This window comes from Caretta caretta, chromosome 10, assembly GCF_965140235.1.
Source record: "Caretta caretta isolate rCarCar2 chromosome 10, rCarCar1.hap1, whole genome shotgun sequence".
Taxonomy (NCBI): Eukaryota; Metazoa; Chordata; order Testudines; family Cheloniidae; genus Caretta; species Caretta caretta.
This window is the reverse complement of record NC_134215.1, coordinates 9,860,088-9,873,381: the sequence shown is the minus strand read 5'-3', so window position 1 is coordinate 9,873,381 and position 13,294 is coordinate 9,860,088. Positions and strand designations below refer to the sequence as shown.

The window sequence follows — 13,294 nt, the reverse complement described above, 5'->3', positions numbered from 1 at the left end:
AAGTGTAACTTGCACTTATTTGCCATTCAGCAGGTGTGCAAAACAAGTGTAATTGATATGTCGAGGTGTCAGACTGGGGTCGTAGCAGAAAAAAGCAGCTCAGTGGAGGTGGTAAGATAAAGCAGTTGGAATCTGATCTGCTTTCACCTAGGGTGTAACTGACACTGACATTTACGTCATGGCTGAATTAGGCCCCTTGTGCAGAAGCTGATTGTTCTCAAAGACGGATGTTACGCACTACAGAGCAGCACCAAGTTACAAATGACAGAGGGGAAGTTTTTACAGTTGAGATGCTTTTGCGGCCCCCATTCCCTCTCTCTCTCTTTCTCTTTCACACACACAGGGCCACGAGCAGTGTCTCAAACTGAAGCTGGTTTTCCATTATATTGTGAGAGCCATTTTCAATCTACAGTACTCAGCCTTCCTTGGGAGCCCTCTAGTCAGATTGTTCCGGGGGCCTGACATGCTAGTGCCAAAGGGAAGCTCTTGTGGAAAATTTGAATAAAGCAGAAGACACTATCTAAGGGGCCTGTTTATACAAATGATCTAGCTGAATACACTACCAGAGAATAAAGGGCTTTCTTGCTCATGGAATGGAATCAAATTCAGTTTCTTCTTCGCTGCTGTTACATACTTTCTTCAATTTCTTTCTCCCTCTCTTTCTGAAGTCATTTAACATTTAGAAGTGAGCCAACCCTGGATGAATCTTGGGCAACATTCTTGGCCCCCGAGCAGGGAACATTCTCCTGCCTTATCCGACAGTTCATAAAACACACCCACATTGATCGCTTTCTTTCATATAATTCTCATTGCTTAAGTTCTTTCAATTGGCTATTTTTCCAGGGCACTTATTGATGACCAGTTGACATTAATCTCTTCCTTCCTTGGTTCTCTTGAATCAGAAAAAAAAAAAAGAAACCAAAAAAGAATCCGTTCCAAATTCCTCTTATGAGATCAAGAATTTATGCTATTTTCCGGGGCCAATCAACTCCACAAGAGTGAAAGTTTCCCACCCTCCTCCAAGTTGTATCAAGATGCATCTGATGCCTTTCTGAGAGGCCAGGCTATACCTGTACCTATTTCTAAAATACATGCCCACCTTCCTGAGTCAGATATGCCACTGAGTTGCCCATCACTCCCATGTGTACTGGTCCTGGCACAGACCTTGTGACTGGTACTCTTGGCTTCTTCTCCCTACCATAGTACCCAATTCTGCCCCCGTTACTTGTGCTGAGTAAGTGGTGTCTTACTTCAGGAATGGTCCTTTTGCAATCAATGGGCTTGCATATGGAATAAGATTAATAGATTATCAAGTCTGAAGGGACCACTGTGATCATCAACAGAGGCTATCAGACTTCCCGGAGTTAATTCCAGTTTGAACTAAAGCATATCTTTTAAAAAAAACATGTAATCTGGAGTTTAAAACGACCAGTGATGGAAAATCCACCATACCCCTTGCTAAACTGTTCCAACTGTTAATTACCCTCATGGTTAAAAAAAATGGCACCTTATTTCTAGTCTAAATGTATCCAGCTTTAGCTTCCAGCCATTGGATCTTTGTCTGCTAGATTGAAGAGCCCATTATCAAATTTCTGTTCTCCGTGTAGATACTTATAGACTGTGACCAAGTCACCCCTTAACCTCTCTTTGTTAAGCCAAACAGATTGAGCTGCTCGAGTTTTTCACTATAAGACTTGTTTTCCAATCCTTTACGGGTGGCAGAATCTGGCCGTTAAGGGTAATTCCCTGTGCTGAGCTTCCATGTGCCACTACAACATGCTTCCCATCCAGCTGCGCATGGTTTATCTTAAAGTGGTGCGCTTCGCCTGCTCCAAACCCAGCTCCCATCTAATCACACAAGGTGTCAGGCTCTGGCTGCTTACGGCCAAGGCATTTGGCTGGTGAACAGGGAAAGCTGCCGGAGAAGCCTGGCACCACACCTGTCATGCCTGGTGCAGAAAAGATTATGGGGAAGAAGTCCAAGGGCCCAACAAAGGGAACCAGCCTCTTGTCACTTTCTAGGTCATGGACATCTGACTCCATTCCTCCTTGGGCTTCATCTCTGCTAAGCTGTAGATGGAGATTCTACTTCCAATTCAAATGCACAGCAAGCGCATCTCCCTGATGGCTTCACTCTCAGGTTCTTGGGAAACTTCCCTCTCTGTTTCATAATGCTCCTCTCTGGTGCACAGCCTGAAACTGTGTACACCTGTTGATGGTGGAAAAGGAAAACATGGCATTTCCCCTGTTATCTTGATATGGCAGCTGAAGCTTATGAACTACATGTGTGTGGGAAGATATGATCTCCTTTATAATGTGTGGGTCTGGCAGAGCAAGGGTGTTCAAAGGATCCCCACCAGTCACTCTTTGGGTCCCATCCTGCCCGTTGCTTATACAAGGACAAGGCAGCAGAACCCAGTGGATCCGGATTCCTTAGCATGCGCTTCCCATCCCCCAAACCATGCAGCAGAAGGAACAAGATGTACAAGGGAGCAGATGCTCTCCATGGCATCTTTCTCCCATGAACAATGGGTAGCTGCTTGAAGCACTAGTAACTCAGCCTCCATGTCTGCACACGTGGGTAGCCAGTCCTAGGGCAGAATAGCACCAACCGGAGCCATGCTGCAAGGCGGGGGAGGGGGAGAAAGGAGCTGCAGAGGGGCTGGCTCTCTGAGGAAGGAGCAGTTCCCTTTCCTGGGACTGGGAAGCTGCATCTCTTGCTTCCTCCATGATCACCCGGGGGGGGGGAAATTCAAGGAAACTCCATGAGGTCACTCTCCTCCCACTGAGATACACATGGTGGTGAGGTATAATTTGGCCCTTTTTGCACTTTAAACCCCCTTCTCCATAAATCCCCCAACTCAGATTCCAACTCCCAGCCAAGGAGCGATGGCTGAAGAACTCCCTTTCAACACCAGTCAATATATACTGAGCGCGGTCACTACCCTGAAATCTCTGAAGTACAAGGCTTTCCTTTTTTGGTCCCCAGCCCTTCCAGATCTTGCCAAGCCGGGCAATCAAACTCAGGTCTCCTGCTCAGCACGGCACTGCCCAGTTCTAGCACTCAGCTAGTCACTGTGATATATTTTAATCATTTGTGCTCCATGAAGAACTATCAAAAGACTTTAGCTAAAAGACTTTGAAAAACAAACGCTCGGTCCTTAGGTTATATGTGGGAGAAGCTTCATCTTAACATGCAAAAAAGTACAATGCTGCTCATTTGGGCTGATTCCTCAGCTCCTAAATCCAGTCTCTGTTTCCCAGAGAAGACAAAGAGAAGACAGAGAGGAGCCTTGCACCTATTTTCAGTGAGCAAGCCGCATTCTTCTCACATCCCCCACTATTCCAGTCCTAACAATGGGCTCTTAGCAACCTATTCAACATGCAACACTTGTTGCACAAAAAATGCATTCTGTTACATCTAGCAGATCAGTTTCTCTAACTGGACAGAGGGACTTTCTAAAGAGGGCTCGCTCCAGTGGCTTCCGAAATATTACTTTGGTTCTGGGTCCAGAAAATCTACATCAATTAATTGATCTGATCACTTTCCTATTGCACTTTGTAAAAAAAACCTTCTGTATTCTCTTGGTTATTAAAATAGGATCTGTACTGGACAAGGTTACAAAGCATTACCCACAATCGCCCTGTAACTCACCCATTTTCCCACATGTAAATAGGGAGAACAGTACAATTGCAGAAGGGCCGTCAGTGGGAACACATGGTATTTAAATAGGCATCTGAAGGATGAGAAGAGAGTCTTCGTTCAGGATTTGTGTATATCCGCTTCAAACTCCGTTCCTAAGTCAAACGGACTAGGAAAGCCGCTTTTCAATAGAAATCTGATAACCATTTGGAATTTGTCAACTCAGCAGCTTTTTCTCCACCTCACAGAAACCACCCCCACCACAGGAATTGGCATTAGCAGCTGGGAGAGAGGCTAAGGACTGAAGAGATACAGAGACTGAACTGTACTCTCAGGTGCTTCGTCCAGGTCAGGGCTAAGACACACAGACTAAGGAGCTGTGTGCAGGGCACCTTGTGCTGCTCTTGCCTGTAGTGTCCCTGTCCTGTGCATAAAGCACTCAGCTTAATGGGCTACCATCTGTTTCACGCCTTTCCCCAGCACTGAATTCACTTCAGAAATTCTGTTTTCAAACACCGTTTCATAGAGCCTTTTCACTGCAACATTACGTTATGTCTGGCTACAGATGATACTGTATAAAGTATTATACTTTCCATTTGACTCACTAAGCCTACCTTCAGGCCTAGAATGCACAATTCAGGTGTAAATTGCATTTCCTCTGTCTAAGATGCATGACAATAATTTTCTGTTGCAGTTTACATAGGAATGTAGGACATGGGCCTGGAAGGGATCTCCTGAGTCACTGCGTCCCATCCGCTGCTAGCACAGGCATCCCCATCATATTGTCCTGTTCAAAAAGATATCCTGCTCCACCTTAAAAGTAGTTAGGTTCCTTGCTCTCACCACTCCTAGTGGAAGGTTGTACAAGGATCTCACTCTGATGGTTAGAAACCTGCTCATTTCCAATCTTGGTGTATTCGTGGCCAGTTTGTACCCATTTGTTCTTATGCCAACATTGTCCTTTAACTTAAATAGCTTTTCTCCCTGCCTGGTGTTTTCCTCCTGAATGTATTCTGAGAGAACAAGCCTTCGTTTTGCTAGGCTCAACAAGCCAAATTCTTTGTCTCCTCTTGAAAGATAGGCTCTCTAGTCCACTGAACATCCTAGTACCCCTTCTCTGCACCTAGTCCAGTCTGAATTCATCTTTCTTGAACATGCGTGATGCCCTGAGTTTCATTGTATTGTGGTTGGATGCACAGAATATGCATCCCTTGACCAGGACTGTCCATTCATCAGGTATCCTCTTAAGCAGGTGCCACTGTAATGTATCCCAACACACCTGAGCCATTAAAACAAGTTACCACCACTTGTGGGGAGCTGATTGCTCCTTGGTGCTGAGCACCCACAACTCCAAAGGATGACCCTGGGTCAAAGTGTTCCAAGAAGAACACCCAAATATTGAAACACCCCAAAATCAGGGGCCACATTTACCTGAGTTTTTCCATTAATGAAATGGGATTAGTAATACTTACCTCCCTGGGATGTTGTGAGCCTGAATTCATTCAGGTCTGCAGAGGTGCTATGAAAGTGCAAAGGATTTTTGTTATACCAAGAAAACAAAGCAAGGGTGTCAGCCCTGCAGGTGCCCTATGCTCTGAGGAGCGCCGCATCTTTCAAGGCCCACTGTCAGCTTAATTCACTCTGTCCTGCAAGTACCACCCTGGAATTCACTCCCTGCTTCCTCTAGGGAAGGGCAGAGGTTGGGAGGGATCCTGGAGGGTTTCAAAACACAATGCAAAATGGTTCAGCTACAGGAATTAGAACACAACCACTTGGCTTTACCTGGCATATCTTGTCTTCTGAAAATCCAGGATTCTGGACATGAACATCTTGGCAGTTCCATCAGAATCCAGCTCTGGTCCAGGGGGTGTTGAAGAGCGGGGGAAGGTGGGAGGAAGAAGCAGAGTGAGACAGGCAGGAGCGGAGGAAATTCAGGAGCAGCAGGTTAAATCCCAGAGGCAGATTTTCAGCTCAGTAGCGGACAGGGGGCAGGGGAGTCTCTGTGATTCCTCTGACCCAAGGAGGAAATGGCATGCCCCGGGGTAACCGTACCAACTTCATCCGTGCTTGCTTTGTCTGCTGGCTCAGGCATGTAGAGGTAGCAACTCACAGGACCAAGGATCAGCTCTCTCTCTCTCTCTCTCTCCCCCACCCAAACACTCTGTGTGTGTTTAAAATGCTAAAGAGAAAAATCAAGGCCACCCTTAGTTTCTCCCGCCCCCTGTTGCACAAGAGAATAATACAATAAAAACAAAAGCAACCTAAGAGAGCGCCAGTGTGTGTGTGTGTGAGGGACGGAGGGAGGGTACGTGGGTCCTGCTGCAAAATAATCCGATGAGGAGGAGGAAAAGAAGGAAAGCGAGTGAGCAATCCCATCCTGCCCCACATGTCACAGCAACCTGCCCAACCTGCCTTATCCACACAGCCAGCTTGAGCGGAGCTATAAATACACCCAGCGGATCAAATAGCTGCAGATTTGAATTTAAAATGTAATTAAAGCATGCCAAGGGTGGAGCTGCAGACAGATGGACAGAGACAGACAGAGTGCGGGGGGGAAAGTGGGTGTGAGCAGCTGTTGATGGGCAGAATCACTCAGTGCTTCCCCAGACCTAGAGCCCTTCATCGGCTTCGCTTGCTCCCAGCGAGGGCATGGACTTCCTCGCCTTCGCAGGTGTTTTGGCGAGGTGACTCTTTTCTACACAGGGCTCATGCTTCCCCCAGGACCAAGCTGTCTCAAGCTGGGATGCTGGTGAGATGGTGCCTTTCCGCCCTGGCATCCTGGAGGGCACCAGGAGGCACTGGAGACATCTGGAGCTGCACTTCTAGGGGGTGCTGCTCTCCCTGAGGGGTGGAGGGATGTTTCTCCCCTTTCAATCTAAATGCACCTTTTTTAAACAGCACGTGGGAGCAGGGGGATGAAGCAGTGCAACAGTTAGCTACGCAGGGCTCTGCACAGAATGGTGCTGCCGGGGAGCTGGGAAGCCCAGCTCCTGTCCCTCTCCCTCTGCCTCCATCACTCTCCCTTTCTTTGCCTTTCATGCAAGGCCTCTCCCTTCCCTCTGTGCCTGCCCCCACTCTGGATCTCTGCCCCTCCCCCCAACTAGTCCACATAATGTGCATTAATGGATGTGCTTGCGCTGAATGCACTGGAGATTTGCCTTCCATACAAATGCACGCCACTCGCTCTGCTCCCTTCCTGCACAGTTACAGGGGAAAAAAGAAAGAAGTTTGTTCTGACATAGGGCAGCCTCCTCCCTAAATGTTCCATGGGGTGGAGGGGCAACAGCCCTCTCCTTATCTATGTCTCTTACCTTCCCCTGTCCCCTAAAAAACTTAGATGCTGAAAAATGCCACAAACAGAAGGAGCCAGGCTGAGCAGAGTTAGAGGGGGAGTAGCCCTGTGTGTTTTCATTCAACAAAAGAGGTCCTTTTTGCAGGTGCACAGGGTCTTAAAGGCGCTCACCCTCCCAGTCAGAAGAAACATGATCTGGTTTTGCTCCGATGCCAGAGGGAAGTTCCAGGAAAACAGTTAATGGGTTAGATTCTCCTCTTGTACCTATTTTATACCTGTCTAACTCCATTGCCTCCAGTGGCGTTCCCCCATGTACACGGATGTCCCCAAAGCAGAATTTGGCACCAGCTCCCTGCTCTTACGTATGAATGCAAGTTGATATAAACCAGTTGCATGTAAACTTGATGTAAGTAGTTTAACTGAATCCATCTGTAGAGCAGTTTTAGTTAAAGTGGTGCAATTCTGTGTGTAGACCAGGCCATCTTGTAATATTTGGCCAAAAAAAGGAAGCTTAGCATAAGGTGTGATTTTAAACCAGTCTAGTTAAACCAGTGCAGCTTTGTGCATGGACATTCTTAAACTGATTGAAACCTGGCTTATATCGGTTTAGCTTGCATCTGAAAATGTAGAGGTAGCATCTAAATGGATATGACCAGTTTTAAAATGATAGAAGGACTTGTCCACACACAGCTTTTGCATTGCTGTAACGACATTGGTTTGAAAATGGTATCATTAAAGTGGTACAGCCTCCTAGCATGGACCATGTGGGTACATACTCAGGGTAGTTAGCCCGTGCTTCTGTGGTTATACTACAAATTTTAGCGCACCACCTTGATAGGAACTAGCACGAGTCTATGCAAGCTGGGAATTGCACCCCTACCTTCCATGTAGAGACATAGCTTTAGTCCTGATGTGCAGCATTCCCTGATATTCTATTCCTAAACTTCTCTTAGAAGTCTGCTAATGATAATCCTATGTGATTTTGTGATGCAGTACTAGGTTAAGTGCTAAGTCCTGTGCTAAGACTTTCAAATTGATTTAACTGTTGACATCAGGAAGATTTAAACCTTGGCTTCCAATGACCCCCCGTGCCACCTCGCTCCCTCCAACTAAAATTCAAAACTCATCTCAGTTGTTTGAATCACAACAGGAACCTTGGCTGCAATCAGTCAGGAAGTGTAGCCAGGAGAGCCAGGTTTCTTGAGAATCCAGTTATGTGAGAAGGACAGTTTCCATGGGGGAGTTCATTTCTGTACCAGAATGTATTTCCCTATTGGTCAAGGATTGGGGCAGCATGAACCAATGGGCAACAGCCAGTGATCAAGAAAAAGAAAGCAAAGGGATACATAGGTGATTCTGCACAACATTTCTTTGCTTGTTTGAGACTTTTTAAAATTTGACTCAGTGGCGTGGCTTCCTGAGGACTCTCTGATATAGTGCCCAAAGCACTCCTGGGTATACCTCAAATGTTATCAGTTTGTTACATTTGGAGCCGTATCCTGCACAGCCCAAAGGGGATGGAGTGGACAAATTTATTACAGCTTGCCCTTAGATGAAACAGGTCAGAGGGCAAGGAAAAGGAGTAAAGCCATAGCATCTCTCTGATCTACTTCTCCTACCATGAGCAGTCAGCACCACAGTACCCAGGCCCCAGATCCAAAACTGACACTCGCATTCAGATAATTTCTGAGAACTGCTCCTAGACACCTGCTGCTCACACTTAGAGATTTATTTCAAATTGCTTCTCCAGCCTTCATGACTGTGGAGAAGCGTTTGCCAGAGCTCTTTAGTGATGTCTATTTGCTCCTTTACCTTTCATTAGACATAATACAGGCATTTTTGGAGAAGGAAAAAAGTCGACAAGTAATGCTTAATGAACTGAAAGTGCAGTCCCTGTGGGAACCCATCCCCATGTGGAGCAGCATGTGGGGCTGCAGAATTCATTGGCAAGGGACACCTGAAATGAACTGTCAGGACCAAAATAGACTGGGTTCTGAGGGCAAAAGGCAAATTGAAGGAAAAATAAGTTCCTATTTTTGAGGCATTAATTCAGTTGTTATAGCAACTAAAATCTCACAAATCATGTTGCAGAATAACTCCAGAGCTACAGCTTCATCTGACTCTTGGTGGATAGATAATTGCATTGAACTGAATATCATCTCAAGGGCTGGAAATGGAGAAATTCCCCCACATCCCAGCCAAGCAATCAAATGAGCTGGGCAGACCAGCCCACATGGACCCACCTTCCCCCGTCCCATGTTCAGATACCTTCCCCAGAGTATTTGTGCTCTAGGGCCTGGGTCTCACTTCCCCTGAGATATGAGTAACTTCCACTAAAAGTTATGGAAAGTTACTAATATCCTGGGACAGGAGAATTGTGCCCCTAGGTGTTTATTTAGTTACATCTATTATTATTTGTATTACCGTAGTGCCTAAGAGCCCTAGTCCTGGACCAGGCCTCATTGTGCTAGCCCTCTACAGGTACAGAACAAAGAAAAGGTCCATGCCCTGTTTAGATTAGAAGCAGACAAGACAGATACAGGGTGGGGGAAGGGGTATAACACACAAGCGGAAGGAACAAGGTGGTCTCTCTCTTTTATTTCATAGAATCATCTAATCAAAGAAATGTAAGCCCATTACTTCTTGTCCTACCTTCAGTAGACATGGGGTACAATTGATCCCCATCCTCTTTCTAAGAGCCCTTAACATATTTGAAGACTATCTTCCCCCTCTCATTCATCTTCTCTCAAGAAGAACATGTCCAGTTTTTTTAACCTTTCCTTGTTTCGAACATGTGCCTATCATGATGGCATCTAATTTCAATAACTGCTGGCTTCTGGATGTTGCAGAGAATCACCATCAATTTATAAATCAGCAAAGCAAGGAGGAAGAGACTGTGCTGCAGTTTAGAACCATCCATCACAGGTTTGGAAAAAAGGTGCATGTCCAGAAGTGTTCGGAATGCTAACAAACTTGGACCACGAGAGGGAATGTGAGCTACAGTGAGGAACAGTCCCCTGAACCCCATCCCATCCCCCTGGCTCCTTAGTCCTAAATTGTGACCAGCTATGGAATGTGAGCAAATCCATCTCCACTGCTCTCAGCCACTCTGCCAGTGCAAAGGGGGAGATGGGTATCTGTGATCTTGGGCATTGATGAACCTGAAAACAAGCTATTTGTGGTCCTGTGCATCTGCGCTCTTGAGTGTTTATGGTCCTGGGTCATCTGCATGTCTGTGGCTATTTCTGGCCCTAGTATTGGTGCACCTGAAAATGTGTGGTCCCGGACATTTGCTTTCCTGACAACTATCACTGAAGTGTAAATCTCACTCTTTGTTTTCAATTGTGATTTTTCCAGCCTGCTCCACCAGACTTTTTTTTAAATTTGAGAATTGAAAAAGCTTGTGCCTGACTCTTCTAGGCTGTAATTCTTGCTTGTAGTTAGGGTGATTGCTAGTAAATTGAAATCTGTGTCCTCACTGACCATCCATGGCCATTATCTCACCTGTAGCATACCCATAATTCCCCAGGCAGGCATGCCATTACTCACAATAGGACCACCGGTAACTATATTTAGATGGGGCAGGTACTGCCTTTTATGTTTGTACAGCACCCAGCACAACAGAGTTCCAGCCATGACTGGAGCCCCTGGGTGCTAGTGTAACACATACACTAAATAATGATAATAACAATGCATACACAGTTAGACACAGATCTGTAGTAATGTTAACAGAAGCCCAGCTAGAAAAAAATCTGTCAGTTGTCATGAGTAACTCTGACCTTGAGAAATTATTATACTATCTGGCATACATAGCATATGCCTGCCTACACCCCGCAGCGATCTGATCATGCGTTTGAACACCGCGAATCATGAATTGTGAGGATTCAAAGCACCGCATGTTGCAGACTGCCACTCGCTTGAAAAAAGAAAAGGAGTCCTTGTGGCACCTTAGAGACTATTTTGTTAGTCTCTAAGGTGCCACAAGGACTCCTGTTCTTTTTGCGAATACAGACTAACACAGCTGCTACTCTGAAACTTGCTTGAAAGCGTCTCTCTCTCACCAACAGAAGTCGGTCCAATAAAAGATATTACCTCACCTGCCTTCTCACTTGCTGTCCAATCTGCTATGACTGAGTGACCTCCTGTGGTATAAAGCAGAACTGCAAAGACACCTGCTGTATATAAACTTTCAAATCAATCACACATACAGAATCATAGAATATCAGGGTTGGAAGGGACCTCAGGAGGTCATCTAGTCCAACCCCCTGCTCAAAGCAGGACCAATCCCCAATTTTTGCCCCAGATCCCTAAATGGCCCCCTCAAGGACTGAACTGACAACCCTGGGTTTAGCAGGCCAATGCTCAAACCACTGAGCTCTGTACATCCATACAAACATGCCTATTTATCTCAGTTCTTCAGTATGTCTGAGCCATATAATAAAGAAAAACTACATGTGGGGAAATTAACCCTTTCATGAAACTTTTTTCCCTCCAACAAAACACAGATCACCCTCCCTATGCACATTCATGGCTTTGAAAGCCATATGTAGGCAAGATGGTCTGCTGCATAAGAGGCCTGGTGACTAGGATAGTAGATGGTGCGTCAGGAGACATGGGTTCTATTCCTTTATCTGATGCAGACTGCTGTGTGAGCTTGAGGAAAATCACTGCACTTCTCTGTATCTCTGTTTCCCTCCAACCCTTTGTCTGTCTTATCTATTTAGATTGTCAGCCTTGCAGGGACTGCTTCTTACTATGTATTCAGTGCCCTATGGACAATCAGGTCCTGATCTTAGCTGCGGTCTCTAGGTGCTACAGTAATATACACAATAATAATAGTGCATACAGCACAAGGCTAGGTGTTAGGAGACTGTCTCTCTGCCACTGGCTCACTCTGTGACCTCAAGCTAGTCATTTAACCAATATGTGCCTCAATTTTCCCTATCCGTAAAATGGGGATAATGCTACTTACCCACCACATATGGGTGCTGTGAGGCGAATCTAATTAGTGCTTGTGAAGTGACTCAAAACCCTTGGATGGAAGGTGGGATAGAAGGGCAGAGTATTAAAATACAAGTCATAAATATTTTAAAACCATCCCATTCAAATGACACTCATTGTCCTGAGGCTATGTTTAAAAGGAGACACTTCCTTGCCTCTGGCTCACTAGTCCTAACTGAAAAAGACAATAGCTCAGCGGTTTCCCTGCCACATGGCTTGTTTGTCAGGAGTGTTATGTTGCACGTCCCAGGAGGCCAGAGCTGCTCCACTTTGTTTCCCTGCTCTCATAGCCTAAGAAAAAGCAAGGTGACAGGTGTGATCAGCTGAGAGATCTCGAAGAGCTGTTGCTGATAAATAATACATACTACAGAAGCAAGCCAGGACATGACGCTGCCATAGAGAAAGAGAGCTCTGCAGGTTATCGGCACACTGAAACACACTGCCAGCACTTGCATGCAGAATTTAGTGGAGCAGAATGAATGACAGAGGGGTGGTGGGGACTTGCAGCATAAAATCAGTCACATGAGCAGGGGCAGGAAGGAAACCATCTTCGGAGAGCAGAAAGCAGGTCGGTGAGCAATAAACCGGTGAGCTGTAAGGTCTTTAATACTGCTTTAAGTTTGCCCAGCTCAAGCTGGTTTAATGAAAGGTGCCACATGGATCCTTACACTGGTAGAGTAATTCCTTGGACTGTAAGCTCTTTGGGGCAGGGAGTGTCTTTTTGTTATGCAGTCCCTCAGTGCCTCGCACAGTGGGGTCCTTGTCCTTGGTTGGAACCAACCGGTACGACTGTAATATAAATAATGATCATTGCTAATAATGGAGCAACGGTTCTCAAACAGTGGGCCCCCTAGTATTCCACACCACAATTCCAGGTGGTCCATGGAGCTAGCCAGGATATTGGAGCCTCCTATACTTTTCAAGCACTGATACCTCCTGTTGTCAGGCTCATGGATGAAGGTAGGCAGGACTAGTGGTGGGAGCTCAGTGGGCAGAAACAATCACCAGGGTTCAGAGTCAGTAGCAGAGTCAACAATTAGGCCAAGGAGCAGAGCCGGAGACAGGTCAAAGATCATGCCAAGGGTCAATACCGGGTTTCGGAGTCCATATGGGTATTCCAGGGTTCAAGCAGGAATCAAGGTCCAAGTCAGAGCCAAGTCAGCTTTGGGAGTTTGTGTGGACGTGGCAGATAGCTAGCTAGCAATCCACACCATTACCTGGACACTCCCTGGAGCACCCCTTGGGTTTATATAGGGCGGGGAGCCAATCAGGCATCATGAGGCTGCAGTCTGTCAGACACTTTGAGGCAGGACTTCTTGTGGCCTGGGTTTGCTATGGAGTGTGAATAGGGGAGTGCA

The 13,294-nt window shown here is 46.1% G+C and overlaps 1 protein-coding gene across 3 annotated transcripts in view; it reads right to left on the bottom strand.

Annotated features, from left to right (window-relative positions):
• MMD2 (monocyte to macrophage differentiation associated 2) overlaps nucleotides 1-6,551 on the bottom strand; it is a 55,479-nt gene extending 48,928 nt beyond the window's left edge. Inside the window, exon 1 of one of the 3 annotated variants that reach the window (XR_007358783.2) lies at nucleotides 5,426-6,551. Coding sequence is in view for 2 of the 3 variants with exons in the window: in XM_048866727.2 (XP_048722684.1) it covers nucleotides 5,426-5,472 (47 nt within the window). In the remaining variant the exon portion in view is untranslated. Of the gene's footprint in view, nucleotides 1-3,655; nucleotides 3,822-5,425 lie in introns of those variants that run through there. The other 2 variants (XM_048866727.2, XM_048866728.2) reach the window with 2 other exon arrangements.
• Between the last annotated feature and the right edge of the window lie 6,743 nt (nucleotides 6,552-13,294).